The following is a 15234-nucleotide window of genomic DNA, read 5'->3' as shown; positions in this document are numbered from 1 at the left end:
CGGGCCCAGGGGCGCCACCGGGCCGCGCGGGCGGGAACGCGCCGCGGCGGCCTCCTCCTCCTCCTCCCCGGCTCCCGCCCGCGGCGGCGGCGGCGGCGGCGGCGGCGGCGGCGCTTCCCCGGCGCGGAGCGGCTTTAAAAGGCGGCTCCCCACCCCCCGGCGCACTCGCCGCTCGGGCGCCGCGCGAGCCTGCCGCTGCCATGCCTCCGCGCGCGCCGCCAGCGCCCGGGCCCCGGCCGCCGCCCCGGGCCGCCGATGTCGCGCGAGGCTCAGGGGCCGCCGGCCGGCACGGGCTCCCGCCGCTCGCACTGCGCCCCTGGCGTTGGCTGCTTCTGCTCGCGCTGCCCGCCGCCTGCTCCGCGCCGCCGCCGCCGCCGCGCCCCGTCTACACCAACCACTGGGCAGTGCAAGTGCTGGGCGGCCCCGGCGCGGCGGACCGCGTGGCTGCGGCGCACGGCTACCTCAACTTGGGCCAGGTGAGTACCGCCGGCCCCGCGCGCCCCAAACTTTCCCGGCCGCCGGCGGCCACGCGCGAGGGGGCGCCCTGCCAGCTCGGCCGCCGGCGGCGCCGCGTGGGAAGGCGGCCCGCACCGCTGGGGACGGCGGGGGCGCCCTGCGGGGGTTCGCGGGGACGGCCGAGGGACACTCGGCGGGGAGGACGTGGTGGCCTGCGTGGACGGTCACGCGGGAGGGCCCGAGGCCGTGGGTCCCCAGGCAGTGTCGCCGGGCACTCGCACTCGGAAGTGTGGCCTCGGAAGCCCTGATCGGGCACCGACACCTGCCCAGCCGCGCTGGAGTGGGCGCCCAAGGGGTCGCCGCGTTCTGCCCACTCGCGCCATCCTCAGCGTCCACTCAATTCCCGGTGGCCTCCGAGCCCTGGCTCCGCCTCTCGGGCCACTCTGCCCTCGACGGGTGGCGCGGGGCTCCGGGGTAGGTGCGTGCGCCAAGGCAGTCAGGCGCTGGCTGGTTGGGCGACTTGAGCGTGGCCGGCACCTCCGGGACTGGCTTTTCCTCGGTGTGGCGCGCTGGTGCCTGTGCCCAGAAGTCAGGTTTGGGTCAGGGAGCAAAGGGACCCAGAAGCTGCCGGGTGGTTGGAGGCTGGACTCTGCACTTAAAACCTCTCTAGGCAAAGAGGATGGTTGCTTTGCTTTGGGCTCTGACTGCAGCTAAAACGGCAGCTGTCGGCACACTAGCTGCATGACCTTGGACACGTCACTTTTTGACTTGTTCATCCGTAGTGGTAGTGACTTTGTACTGCCTCAGGTTGATGAGACGACCCAGTGATGTTCAGAAGCAAGGCGCTAGTCATGAAATGCCCATTCTCCCACCCCTGGAGGTGTATAGGTTGGCTGTCACTGAGAGAAGCCAAGTTTGGGCACTAAGTCAGTGCGGCTCCCAAAGACTGCCAGCATAGGGCTCTTTTTTTCCTGATGGAGCCCCGCAGAGGGGCAATGGAGCAGGTTGATCTCGATTTATGGCCCATGGAGGGCCTCAGGAGGCCCAAGTGTGCAGTCCCGCCGGGAGAGCTCCCAGCACCGTAACAGATCGACAAACTACACACGCAGGAGAATCGAGTGAAATGAAGGGAGCGTGGCCTCATAACTCAAACTGCAGCACCGGGCTGTGTTAAATTTAGTTTCATCATTATCTGTGACAGAAGCCAGCAAAGTGTGCCATGGTCCTGATCAAAATGACATTTCCCCGGCACTGGATGTGAGGTGGAAGGTCTCCTGGAAGGGGAAATTCTGCTATGTGAAGTCAGTTCCCGAGGCAGGTCAGAGTTTATCCAAAAGGAATAACCGGCTTTTTGTGTCTTCAGACATCCTAAGAGCTAAGATTTTGCCTTTTGGTGGCCCTGGCTTCATTTCTCTCTGTTGCTGTCAAATCTCCAGGGCTGATTGTCTGGGTTGAAGACAGCTCTCCTGTTTGCTTAGGGCTCCCGACTCCTGCCATTCTTTATTCTTCTGCCCAGGTGGCCCAGCAATTTGTCTCAACTGAAAGTGCTTCTTAAACTGGATGGTAAATTACAAAGTGCCTGCGATTTGGGTTCCTATAATTAAATGAGCAGAGAGGAGGCAAAGTTGAACTCTGAGCTCTACATTGTAAGAGGCGGAGAGGCAGTTAGCGCTCCCTCGGACGTTCCTAGCCCCGGAATAATCTTGTCCACCCCTTGGTCATGCGGGCCTTTGAATCTGCTGTGTCTCACTGAGTCGCTTATGAACAAGGTCTGTGCTCCTGATTTTTGCCTGTGGGCGAGAAGGTTCTTGAGGCATGCATCCCATCACCCTGGGATGCTGTTGGGTGGCCCCTTAGGTCTCTCTGGACAGTGCAGTCACAGACTCCACAGTCTGTCACTCAGCTCGGTAGGCCTGGTTCTGATTGGGACATGATAGGGACATTTTCGAATGGAAAGATGACTGGGTTGGGGGGGAGGGGCTGTCTTGGGTGTAATGACTCAAGGAAAGCCCTGTCGCTCTTCCTTCCCACACCTGCTTTTCTCTTTGCACTTTTAAGTGCACAGCTAATGTGGAAAAGGGCCTGGAGCTTTCCAGCCTCTATCTACTCAGTAAGAACTCTTTAAAAACCTTATTGCCATTTTCAACCAGGAGAATTTGTGACTCATAAATAAGACGTAGATGTGTTTGGTTTTGCTTTAGAGATGAGTCAATGGGAGTGGGGGCTGGGGGAGGGGGCTGTTTGTGTGCGCACGGTGGCCATGTGTCACCACTGCCATGATGATGACCGCTTCTGTCTCTTGGTGCATTCTCTCCTCGGAGATCGCCTTTGTGCGATTCTCTCCTCCAAACCCTTAAAGGGCATTTAGTGTTCTGTTCTCTACCTGCCCGAGTCACAGCCTTGGTTTTCTTGTCCATCCGTCTGGCTGTGCCCTAATGGGATTATATCACTAGCCATTCACGGAGCCTGCTTCACGATCAAAGGAATTTATTTGGGGGTTAACTCACAAGACAAAATAAGGGAATTTGTCGCAGGATCCTGGAAGGGTGAGGCATGGTCCAACGTGGCTCTCTGGTGATCTCTGCCCTGGTCTGTACCAGCATCCAAAACCACAAGGTAGAGAAGAAAGAGAGCATGCGTGCATCCCAGGTCTTAAGGGTCCTCCAGCAGCCACGCCCCAGGGGCACGTACCTCAAGGTCACAGGCAGGTGTAACAGCTACCTGCTACCTCACTGGGGGCGGTGCTTCAGGGCGGGGCTCAAACAGCCACCCACTACAGTGCCCTGACATTCTTGCTGTCAATTCTTTGCTGTCAATCAATTGATAACCTGATGTGATTTATTTAACACAATCCACAGGTAACTTAGGCCAGCTATTAGTCACCTTTCTCAATTTACGGATCTCTTTCAGTCTGATACAGGTTCTGCCCCTTTCCATTAAAAAATATACATCTAATAAAGACAAGCTAGCCACAGTTTCCCTCACCTAGCATCATTCCAGATAATGCAACAAGTTTGTTTTTAACACGAAATATGAGTTACGGGCCAGCGAGATGGCTCAGTGAAGGTAAAGGAGCTTGCTGCCAAGTCTGATGACCTGAACTCAATCCACGGGACCCACGTGGTGGAAGGAGAGGACTGAGTCCCCAAAGGTGTACTCTGGTCTCCACATGTATGCTGTCAAGTGCACACATGTGTGCACATCTCAACACACACTAAATAAGTAAACGAAATAATAGTTTTGAAAAAGTAAAAATTACAGAGTCAAATACTGCTGTTGAGAGTTGACATAAGTATGTGGATAATGGAAGGGAACCTCGAGATTAGCTGTAAGAACTCATAAGAAAGTTGAATGGGCTGCTAGAACACTGACCACCTGTACCTCGGCAGATAGAAGACGCTGCTCCCAGAAAAGCTGTTAATCCTTAGGGATGAGTTATTTAAAGGGGAAAAGTTATGGAAAGAATGATAAAATGTTTTCATTTTTGAGGTGCTGGGGATGGAGCATGCCCCTAAAAAATTATTTGCCCCCCCCAATTAATCCATTAATCCACTGTAAGTCCATAAATCCCTGTGGCATTGAACTGTATGTGGAATCTACAAATGAAGTATAGAATTCATATGGCATAGTGAGGTCCAAGAGTCCCTCAGACCAGTCTAGGAAAGGAGAGCAGGGAGGGAGGGGCACTGGCCCAGGGATGGTCCCGCCCATCCGTAGAATGGACTCAAAGCCAAGGGTGTGTGGGAGCCTGTGCATGCCAGCAGAAGAGTTACAGATGGATGAGGAAAGGTGGACCATTTGGTTAATAAGTGGTTCTGGAAGAGCCGACTGGCCACATGGGTAAACAATTAGATTCTTAGCCCACGCTATACAATGTTAAATTCTAGATGGGATTAGAGACTTGAGTGCATATAAGATTTTTAGAAAAACATAATGGCCTACCCTCGTGACATGGGCAAGGGAGGCGGTAGACTAGGAAAAGTAGAGAAGATAACAAAAAATTAGAGCATAGAAATTACTTTTTTTTTTTTTTTTTTTTTTTTTTGGTTTCTCGAGACAGGGTTTCTCTGTGTAGCTTTGCACCTTTCCTGGGACTCACCTGGTAGCCCAGGCTGGCCTTGAACTCACAGAGATCCGCCTGGCTCTGCCTCCCGAGTGCTGGGATTAAAGGCGTGCGCCACCACCGCCCGGCTAGAAATTACTTTTAAAGCTACAAATTAATGAGAAAAAAGATAAACGCTCAGTGGAAAAGCAGAAACGGGTGAGCAGAGGAAATGAATGGCCACACAAAGAGGGGATGCTGAGGCTGGCTGGGAGCTGCCGGAATGAGACAGTGGCACTATTTCACACCTATCAGATTGGCAAACATGTGGAGCCCAGAGACCTCTTGTTGCTACTGGTTGAAATTGGCATTTACCTTAGAGAGCATTTCGGTTCCATGGTGAGACATGTTACACCAGCTACCCTGTGTCACGCCTCGTACTGGGGAAACTTGCTGTGCGTACAAGGAGACTGTGAGGAGAGTGCCCATGGAGACTTTCTTTTATATACATACGTGAAGGGAAAAGCAGCCTAAACATCCCCCAGAAGAGGGAAGAAGTGACTCAGAATAGTCACACTAAGGAATAACCAGACAGTGGTTACAGATTCATAATCGAGATATATATGTGCGCCGTTCAGTCAGCATCGTGTTTTAAAGGCAGTTTCGGGTGCCCAATATTTATGTGAGCTTTAAAAAACAAAACGTACTGTATTGTTGGTGGATGAATATAAGGATAGCAAGAATTTAGAAGCCCAGGTAGCAAAGATCTCCTTCAAATTCTAGTTTATAAAGACTTCTAAGAAGGGGAGGGCTTGTAGCTTTCTTAATCCTTTTTCTAATTTTTAAAGATTTTTACTTTATGCATGGGAGTGTTTTGCATACATGTATGTATGTGTAACATGTGTGTGCATGGTACCCATGGAGGTCAGAGGGAGGGTGCATACTCCCCTGGGACTGGAGTTACAGTTGGTTGTGAGGCACCTTGTGGGTGCTCGGACCTGAACCTGGGTCCTCTGGACAAACAATGAATACTCTTAGTCGAATTCTCGAGGTGCACATATCCTCTGTGACCTCAGGGTTCTCATCCTTGGTCTAGACTGCAGGAAACAATGCTTGTGTGTGTGACATGGACAGACTAGAATTCTTGTTCTTCCCTAAGCAAGACGGAGCTGCTCCTTGCACCGGCCCACGTGGGATTAGGTGTCCTAAGTAATCGAGGGATGATCTAAAGCGTGTGGGAGCATGTTCTTTACAAATAGCTATCATTTGTGTAGGGAGGGGAGCATCCTTGCTTGTGGTATCTGTGGGTACCGCAGAACAAGTGCACTTAAAGAAATGGATCTGGCTTATGCACAAATCATCTTCAGGCGTTTTACATTTTCCTCCAAGTCAGAATGCATTACATACGATTACATACGATGCTGCATATGTTCGCTTGCAGCATGCATGCATACATGCATACCAGTCCACATATACATCTACACATAAAATGTTAAAGGGGGAGAAAAGGAAAACTGTCTATCAGACTCACATGCCACAGTGTTCTTGGATGCCAGAAGCACATCCATGGACACCGGAGGTGCCTTTGGGCCTGGGTTAAGAAGCCCCTACTTTGAGCTGGGCAGTGGTGGTACACATCTTGAATGCCAGCACTCCAGGAGGCAGAGGCAGACAGACCTGAGTTCAAGGCCAGCCTGGTCTACAGATCGAGTTCTAGGACAGCCCAGGCTACACTAAGAAACCCTGTATGGGGAGGGCGGGGGGAGCCCCTGGTTTAAGACCTCCCAGGCAGGGCTCATCCACTTGTCAAGAAAATAGTGACTCAGTGAGCATAAGGCCTGGCCGCAGATCACAGGGTATTTGGATAGAGCGGCACCAAGCACCAAGCACTCTGGCTCCTGGCCATTGCCCATCCCCTTTACCATACTCCTTTCTTCTTCCTCTGTCTCTTGGCAGAAGGTCCCTCATTCCAGCCCATGTACATGGTTGCCTTTGACACCGAAGACTCCTAGACAAGGCAAGTTCTTTATGGGCTGGGCATGCAACACAGTTTTCCCTGCACTTGGAACTGCGACTGGGCATCCGCAGCTCTGGGAAGTGATGCTTATCTGAAGGGTAGCACTCTGACACCATACTTCCCCTTGTGTTTTTGCTTTGCCTGGGGTATTGAGCTAATTTGTTAGTTCTGAGTTTGAACATAAAAAGAGCAGGCTGGCTGCCAGGGCCCTAAAAGATCTAAGAGCCTTAAATGATTTTGAACTTGCCCTAAATAGTGTTCCTTAAAATAGCTAGTGAGCAAGCCATCCCTGCCTGGCCCAGAATTTCAGGTAAGCCTGTGGAATCCATTTGTCAGCAGGGGAAAACTGTTGCACTGTGGACAACTTGTGCTCACGACAAAGAACCAACTGGAGCCTTAACCAGGTGTTAGACTAGCGGGCCAGAACTGGTGCTAGCCAAAGCACCAGGGGCTTGGTGAGGACAAGGCAAAGCCCACAGTGCCGATCGTCTGTGACCTAGTTCTTGAGTACTGCTTTTTGGTCACAGGTTGTCTCGGTGTTATGCGCAGCTGGCCTGGGAGAGGTCCTAGATGTGCCCTGGGGACCCAGACAAGATTGGGATTTTTAAGGCTTGTGTCGTACTGTCTCACTTGGCATCTCTACCGAGTGGACGGGGCTTTGATGGACTAGACTGCCCTCCTGGATCACTGAGGCTGAGTGGACAGCAGTGACCGGAACTGATCTGGCTAGAGCGTGTGGAGCCAGGAGGGCCCCAAGTGGCAATGTCCAAAGGCGGACATGGAATGGGGCCTAAGCAGCTGGCCAGCTGACCAGCCCAGTGGAAGTGTTCAAGTGTTTCCCAGGCCGACGCCAGGGAGCACATCAGAAACACAGCGGTAGACACAGAGCAAGGGAGCCTGCAGACACTGGGACCTCAGTTTGCCTTGCATTTTGGGTGGCCATAGGGCCACACAGGGGCTGGTCAGATGCTGTTTTCCAGTGTCTGGCCATTCCCTGCTGTTCGGGGAACATCCCAAGCTTGTTTGGATCTCTCGGCCTCTGCAAAGACAGTAACTTTTTGAGCCCACCTCAGCCTAGCCCAAGCTGAACAGGAGCGTGCCCTCCTCCCAGGACCTGCACAAAGTACTTCTCTGCATCTGTTGCCCAGTGCCTATCTTCTCCTGGCTGTCAAGACTGTGCTGTGACCTCGGGGCTGACCAGAAGCCCTGGCATGTCCTCAGGATGATGTTTCTTGTGTGGGTGTCCTTGCCTGGGGAACCTTATGTCAGCCCTGTAGGGAGATGTCATCTCTTGGCCATGAGGCATTCGGTCCAATTAGAGTCTGACACACCCATGATTGACAGACCAGGGCCCAAACCCACACTCAGTGGCTCATTTTCTACTTTCGTCGCCCTTGGCAGGTGGACCCTGTCTCTGCTTCTCGGTCAAGGGCAAGTCACCCTCTCACTGGAAGCCTTAGGATTCCCGACGAAATAAACAACGGAGTGAGTGGCTGTAGTCAGTGTTTCTCCTACTTTCTGCCTGGTACTCCGGTGTGTGTACACAGATGCACTGTGCTCCATGTTACCTGTGTGTGTACACATGCACTGTGCTGCGTGTTAACCTGTGTGTGTACACAGATGCACTGTGCTGCGTGTTAACCTGTGTGTGTACACATGCACTGTGCTGCGTGTTAACCTGTGTGTGTACACAGATGCACTGTGCTCCATGTTACCTGTGTGTGTACACATGCACTGTGCTGCGTGTTACCTGTGTGTGTACACAGATGCACTGTGCTCCATGTTTCCTGTGTGTGTACACATGCACTGTGCTGCGTGTTAACCTGTGTGTGTACACAGATGCACTGTGCTGCATATTACATTGCACTGTGGACAACTTGTGCTCACGATGAAGAACCAACTGGAGCCTTAACCAGGTGTTAGAATAGTGGCCCAGAGCTAGTGCCAGCCAAAGCACCAGGGCCTTGGTGGGGACAAGGCAGTGGGCTTCTTAGCATCGAAACTTACATCTCTCTGTGGATTTTAAAACACTAAACTTAGGGCTGGGGATTTAGCTCTGTGGTAGAGCACTTGCCTAGCAAGCGTAAGGCCCTGGGTTCGGTCCTCAGTTCCGGAAACAAAACAAAACAAAACAAAAAAAGCCCCACTAAACTTAGTCTCTCTAGCCCTCAGGTGCTGCACTCAGTCACTCTAACTACGTTATCAAGTGGGCACTTAGCTATAAAGCTCACCTTCTTGTGTTCTCATTTCACAGAGGGGCCTTCCACTCTGCTGCCTGAACTAGAGGCCTGCAAGCTGCCTCTGGCTCCGGCTGCTCCCACCTGTCCTCTAAGGGGTCTCATTACAAACTGACTGGCCCTGAGGACCTCTGCTACTCCTGCCGCTGTGCGGCACAGGCCAGGTCCCCCTAGCCCACGCACCTGCATACCAGGGTTCCACCCCAGTTCCAGCTGCACACCTCAGAACCCCCTTCCTTCACTCCCAGATGTCCCTTTCGGCTTCCTCATGCTACCCTCTCTGCTCGGGCGGACCTCACCCTCCTAGCTCTCTCTCATCTCCCCCAGCTCACCTCCACTGTTGATTCGGTCAGCAGCCCTCCCAAGTGCCCTCGCCCAGAGGACTTATCTGTCTTCTGGGCCCCTCATCGCTGCCATCATCCCTGCTGGTTTGTCTGCCCTTTAGACTCTGGGCCCTCTGGTGAGTCTGAAGTTGCTCCTCCGGCTGTTCTTTCTCTGAGGTCAATTCCGATTCTACCACTGTCTCTGGTGACTGAGAAGCAGCCCGTGGTTGGGGACGTGTGTTCATTTAGTGAGTCCTTGTAGAGGTTGTGAGCCTTTGTAGCTGAGCAAGGTCAGGGCCCAGCCCTTATTTTATTGAACATCTCTCCCACTGCTTTTTTTTTTAATTTTAATCTCCTGCTTTTCAAATTCACTCAGCCCTGTGTGTGCATATGCATGAGGACACCCTCCTGGGACAGTGCCCTATGCTTCTGGGTCAGGTCAGCTCCACACTGAGCTGAGAGCCCCATGTCCCCTGGCAGTGCCTGGGGTCCTGCCATGCATGCCGCCCATCCCAAAGGTCCTATCATCCCATCGAGTCCTACATCTTCCTGGTGTCCTCGTGCTGCTGATGTGAGGACTGTGGAGACAGTGAGGGGTGCTAGGCCTCTGTCTGGTCCTGCAGGGAACCAGGATGAATAGCCATCAGCTGTTGGGAGCCTCACACTCCGTGGGATGGGATCAGCAGCCTTGGGTTCCCATGGTAACCGGCCCATCAATGCCCTCAGTGTCGAGATGGTGGCACTGCCCAGGGGAAGAAATAGTCTCATTGTCTCCCCTTTGGCCGCTCGGGCACAAACAAGCCGCACCCCGCCGGGCCCTGCAGTGCCCTGAGGTCCAGCCAGATTTGCTGCCCTGCAGTGGTGCGCTGCTGCACATGTCCCCTGCTGAACTGGGCCAGGAAGGGGCCATCACTGTCAGCTCTTGGACCCTCATGGGGACTCTTGAATTTCTGCCACTGGCCATCATCAGTAGTCATAGAGCCCTTGTTGAGTAGGGCCAACTTTTCAATGGCCAGCCAGGCCACTCCCGCCACGGGGTGAACAACTCCCTTGTGTTTCTGAAGGAACCTGGGTTTCCAAACTTGCCCACTTTGGTTTCCAGTCATCCTGGTGACAATCTCAGAAATGGTCACAGAGCAGCCTTCTTGCTCAGGAGAGGCCTAGGTTACCTGTGTGATCTGATCACTGGCAGTGTATGTGTGTGTGTGTGTGTGTGTGTGTGTGTGTGTGTGTGTGTATGTGTGTTGGGGGAGGGTGCCACTATATAATTCAGGACCCTCTCCAGAACTCCTTGGGGTACCCTACATCCCCAAGCCTGCCCCCCTGCCCACCTTGTCTCTTCCCCTGCCCTTCAGGCCGGAAACCAGGGTATTTCCTTGGATTTTTCCCTTCCCTGGTATTGGCAGCCACTAGGTACAGTCCCTGCCAGCCTGCTTCCAGCTGCCTCTCACCCCTTACCCCACAAGCCAGCAGCCACAGCCCAGGCCAGCCCATGCTTACACTCTGCTAACACCCGAATGGCCTTCCCTGACTCCCTTCTCGGCCTTGACCCCCATCACCAACCAGAATGTTCCAACGCCACAAGCCTCACACTATCCCTTCTCTGTTTTCAAACCATCGGAGGCTCCTGTGTGGCGTGGCACACACAGCCCCGGTGAGGGGCCTGCCTGCCCCTTGCATAATCTCCAGCCTAGCTCCTTTCTCCTCGCTCCTGCAGTGCCAGAACTTTGATGTTCTGGAAACCTTACCCATGCTCCTTCTTTACATCTGCTGTTTGTTATTGCCTGAATTCTCCATGTGATCTACCCGGAGAACCCAACCGCGTCATTCTCGAGGGCTGGTTGAAATGGTCTCTTCTGACCTGTCTACTGCTGATAGGCTTGAGCACTGTCCACCCTGAGCTCCATGAAGGGCTTGGCCACAGTGTGTGAGGCTGTGTCTTCTCTCTGGACTGTAGTAATAGCTTAAACTCTGTGTCTCCTCAGGACCTGGCCTGCTTCCTGGCACATGGGCTCAGTTAACCTAAAACCTTTACAGTTTATTTTTAATTCCAGGGTTTGGGGTTTCTTGACTCCATTCACGGAGAACATGAATAAGGGAAAATGCTAACTTTATTGTCAAAACTGCTGTTGAATTCTAGGTTTGGAACTCTCAGGGCCATGTATGGGTTTCTATCCTGTGACAGCTCTTGGTACCCTGCTGTTGGGTGGCATGGTCTCCAGGACTAGGTCTTGCTCCATGATTTCAGCGTCACCTGCAGAAACTTAAAAATCAAGGTCAAGGAATAATCTCAGCTCTTCCCTGCCCTGTGGCTACTACAGAGCAGAGTCGACACCTCTGGCGGGACCCAGGGTCTGAGACTAGTGTCTCAGAGTAAGGGAGAACCCAGGGAGAAAGCAGCAGGGCCAGGAAGTCGAGGTGGAAGAAATCATGGAGGGCAGGAAGGATGCATAGAGAGAGTCTAGCCCGCCCCAAGCCTCACCAGGAGTCTTTTGTGAAAGTTTAGTCTTTGGAGCGGCAGTCCAGATCCTGACCACACTGTGCCTCAGGTGTGACTGTGTTTAGACGGCAGCTTGGTCAGTGGATGCCACTCCCACCAAGACTGTCACCATCCAGCTTTTAGCTGGTCCTTACTAGCCACCAGATGCTGCTGGTAATGCTGGGAATCCCTAGACTCTTGGTATTAACTTCCCTACACAGCTGAGCAAATTGACCGCCCCCCCCCCCCCCCCCCCCCCCCACACACAGAGGTTGAGTAATTTACTGCAGCTTAGTGGATGCCAGCTCAATAGCCTGGCAGTCTGACTGGTAGGAAAGGTACAGAGAGAAGGTGATATATGAGCCATTGGGGGCTTGAGTCAGGTTTTCCAACCAGAGAAGAGCAGAAGGTTGCAACCCAGGCAGGAAGGCTGGGGAGGAAGGGCGGTGCCCTGGGAAGGTGCCTTTGTGACCCTGTTAAGTGAGGGTGCCTTGTGTTTGGGATCCTCCCTTCTTATCAGGCCTCTGGCCCAGAATTTACATCAAAGGCTTATCTATGCAGGAATGAAGGCAGACCAGCATTGCCTAGGATCAAACCCCGGGCCTTACACATGCCAGGCAAGCACTCTACCTCGGAGCCACACCCCAGCCCTAGACCATCATTTTTACAGCGGATCCAAGAGTTTCAAGAGCGGGGAAGGTACCCTCTCCAGCCTAGTGTATACCCTCTCCAGCCTAGTGTATACCCTCTCCAGCCTAGTGTATACCCTCCCAGCCTAGTGTATACCCTCTCCAGCCTAGTGTATACCCTCCCAGCCTAGTGTATACCCTCTCCATCCTAGTGTATACCCTCTCCAGCCTAGTGTATACCCTCCTAGCCTAGTGTATACCCTCTCCAGCCTAGTGTATACCCTCCCAGCCTAGTGTATTCTCTCCCAGCCTAGTGTATATCCTCCCAGCCTAGTGTATACCCTCCCAGCCTAGTGTATACCCCAGCCTAGTGCATACCCCATCCTAGTGCATACCCCATCCTAGTGCATACCCCAGCCTAGTGCATACCCCAGCCTAGTGCATACCCCATCCTAGTGCATACCCCAGCCTAGTGTATACCCCATCCTAGTGCATACCCCATCCTAGTGCATACCCCAGCCTAGTGCATACCCCATCCTAGTGCATACCCCATCCTAGTGCATACCCCAGCCTAGTGTACACCCCATCCTAGTGCATACCCCAGCCTAGTGCATACCCCATCCTAGTGCATACCCCATCCTAGTGCATACCCCAGCCTAGTGTACACCCCATCCTAGTGCATACCCCAGCCTAGTGTACACCCCATCCTAGTGCATACCCCAGCCTAGTGCATACCCCATCCTAGTGCATACCCCAGCCTAGTGCATACCCCATCCTAGTGCATACCCCAGCCTAGTGCATACCCCAGCCTAGTGTACACCCCATCCTAGTGTATACACCTAGCCCAACAGACCCTAGCAGTCCCCACTATAATGGTACTGAGCATCAGAGTCTGGAAGTAGAACCCTGGTGAGGAAAACCCTGTGGGGACCCAGGGTTGCCCTGAGGGTGGCACAGCCGAGCTACAAAGCCCTATAGTCTTCCTCTATTACAGCAATGCAATGCAATCAATCAATAAATATAAATACAGAGAAGATTGGAAACAGAAAACTATAGTAATCATCCATAATTCCACTATCCAAAGATGATTTCGGTGAAAATTTGAACCATGTCCTTTTGCTTTATTTTTTAAATCTTTGGCATGGGTATGTGTGTGGGTTTGGATGTGTGCATCCCATGGCACACGTGGAGGTCCGAGAACAACTTCAGGCATTGCTTTTCAACTTCTGCCTTGCTTGAGACTGGATCACTTGTGCGCCATTATGAATGCCAGGTTAGCTGGCCCAAGAACACCCGAGATGCTCGTATCTCCAGCTTCCGCCTTGCTGTAGGTAGGAGTGTTGAGATTACAGATGGGCACAGCCGGGTGTGGGTTCTGAGGATCCAGACTCATGTCCTCACATTCACGCAGCAAGTGCTTCACCCGTGGAGCCATCTTTCCAGCCTTTTTGTGATTTTCATAACTGTGTGTGCATAGGCACACATACTTGTGCTAATATATGTGTATACACACACTCCTATATACACAGATGACTTATACAAATAGACTGTATACTTTTAAAATTATCCCTCCTAAGTTAGTAACTATGCTCTGTTGTAATTTTTAGTAGGTGGTATGCCATTGTGTGGCTGACAGGTAATTTGCTTCTCATTTCCATGACATTTAGGTCAAGGGATTCTTTGTGTTGGGAGTGCTTGGTCTGGAATGCCAGGACCTTGTGGGGAGGTGGCCCCACTGCTTCCCTGTCCCCACTGACCAGCTCACACCACTGTTGACAAGTGTCCTGCCCCACTTTTATGTCCTTGTAGAACTTAGAAATATTTGTTTAATTTAACTCATGATATTATTGAGTTTTTTTTTAAATTTAAAATATTACTGGGTGCTGTAGAGATGTGCTGTGGAATAATCCTCTTGTACCGTGTAAAGAGTTGTCACTAGAATTGGTTTAATAAAACACTGGTTGGCCAGTAGCCAGGCAGGAAGGAAGTATAGGCAGGGTGACTAAATTAAGGACGATGGGAAGGAGAAGGGTGAAGGAGAAGGGTGGAGTCAGAGAGTCACCAGCAGATGCAGAGGGAGGAGATGAACACACCATGCTAATAAAGGTACCACCACATGGCAGAGCTTAAATAAAAATAAGGGTTAATTTAAATGAATGAGTTAGCTGGTAACAAGCCTGAGCTATTGGCCGAGCATTTATAAGTAATATTAAGCCTCTGAGTCAATTATTTGGGAACAGGTGGGTGGGAGAGAAATGTCCAATTGCAGAGATGAATCAGTTGTTAAAAGCACTGGATGCTCTTCCAGAGGACTCAGGTTTGATTCCCAGCACCCCCATGGCGGGTGACAACCACCTGTAACTCGAGTTTTGGGAGATCTGATGCCCTCTTCTGATCTTTGCAGGCACCAGGCACATGTGGTGCCCAGACACAGATGCAGACAAAACACCTATATGTATAAAATAAAAACAAATGAACATACAGATTTATTTTTAAAATTTATAGGACTGGAGATAGCTCAGTGTTAGAGCACATGCGCTAGGCCCTGGGTTCAATCCCCCACACTGAAAAAAAAAAAAAAAAACTTTACTAATGCCTTCTAATGTTACTTTCCCATAGTTTAAACAGCGCATGTGTATAAAGAGGAAAAGCCCCCAAATGTCCTTGCTGTACTCATCCCTGTTGTTCTTTCCTCCTGATGTCACCACTGTTCACATCTCAGTATATGTGTTTCTGCTTTTATTTCTTAAAAGAAAAATACGAACATGTGCACACACAGAACACTTGACTTAGATCCAGATAAGCGTTCTTTTAATACCCAGCTTTCTTAACCACTGGTGAGCTGCCTGCTTTCTAGGTGATATCAGTAGCTCTATGTTATTTTTATGGCTGTGATAGATAATTTTGTTGCACTATTTACCTTCGAATCTTCATTTGCCTTACCTCCATGCTACCATGATCCTTCTTACTCATTCCTCTCTGGGCACGTGCATGAGAATTTCTCATGGGACACATAATAGCAAGAATAGATAGGATAATCAATGAGAGTCA

The 15234-nt window shown here is 51.8% G+C and overlaps 1 protein-coding gene across 2 annotated transcripts in view; it reads left to right on the top strand.

Moving 5' to 3' along the window:
• The first annotated feature begins 200 nt into the window (after positions 1–200).
• Positions 201–15234, top strand: part of Pcsk6 (proprotein convertase subtilisin/kexin type 6) — a 191240-nt gene continuing 176206 nt past the window's right edge. For both annotated transcript variants that reach the window (XM_052760528.1, XM_052760527.1), the window contains exon 1: positions 201–476. In XM_052760528.1, coding sequence (XP_052616488.1) covers positions 201–476 — 276 coding nt within the window. The remainder of the gene's footprint in view (positions 477–15234) is intronic.

The sequence above is a fragment of the Peromyscus californicus genome, unplaced genomic scaffold (genome assembly GCF_007827085.1).
Source record: "Peromyscus californicus insignis strain IS unplaced genomic scaffold, ASM782708v3 Scaffold_4__1_contigs__length_199733344, whole genome shotgun sequence".
In the NCBI taxonomy this organism is placed as follows: Eukaryota; Metazoa; Chordata; class Mammalia; order Rodentia; family Cricetidae; genus Peromyscus; species Peromyscus californicus.
This window is presented reverse-complemented; position numbering and strand designations above follow the sequence as displayed.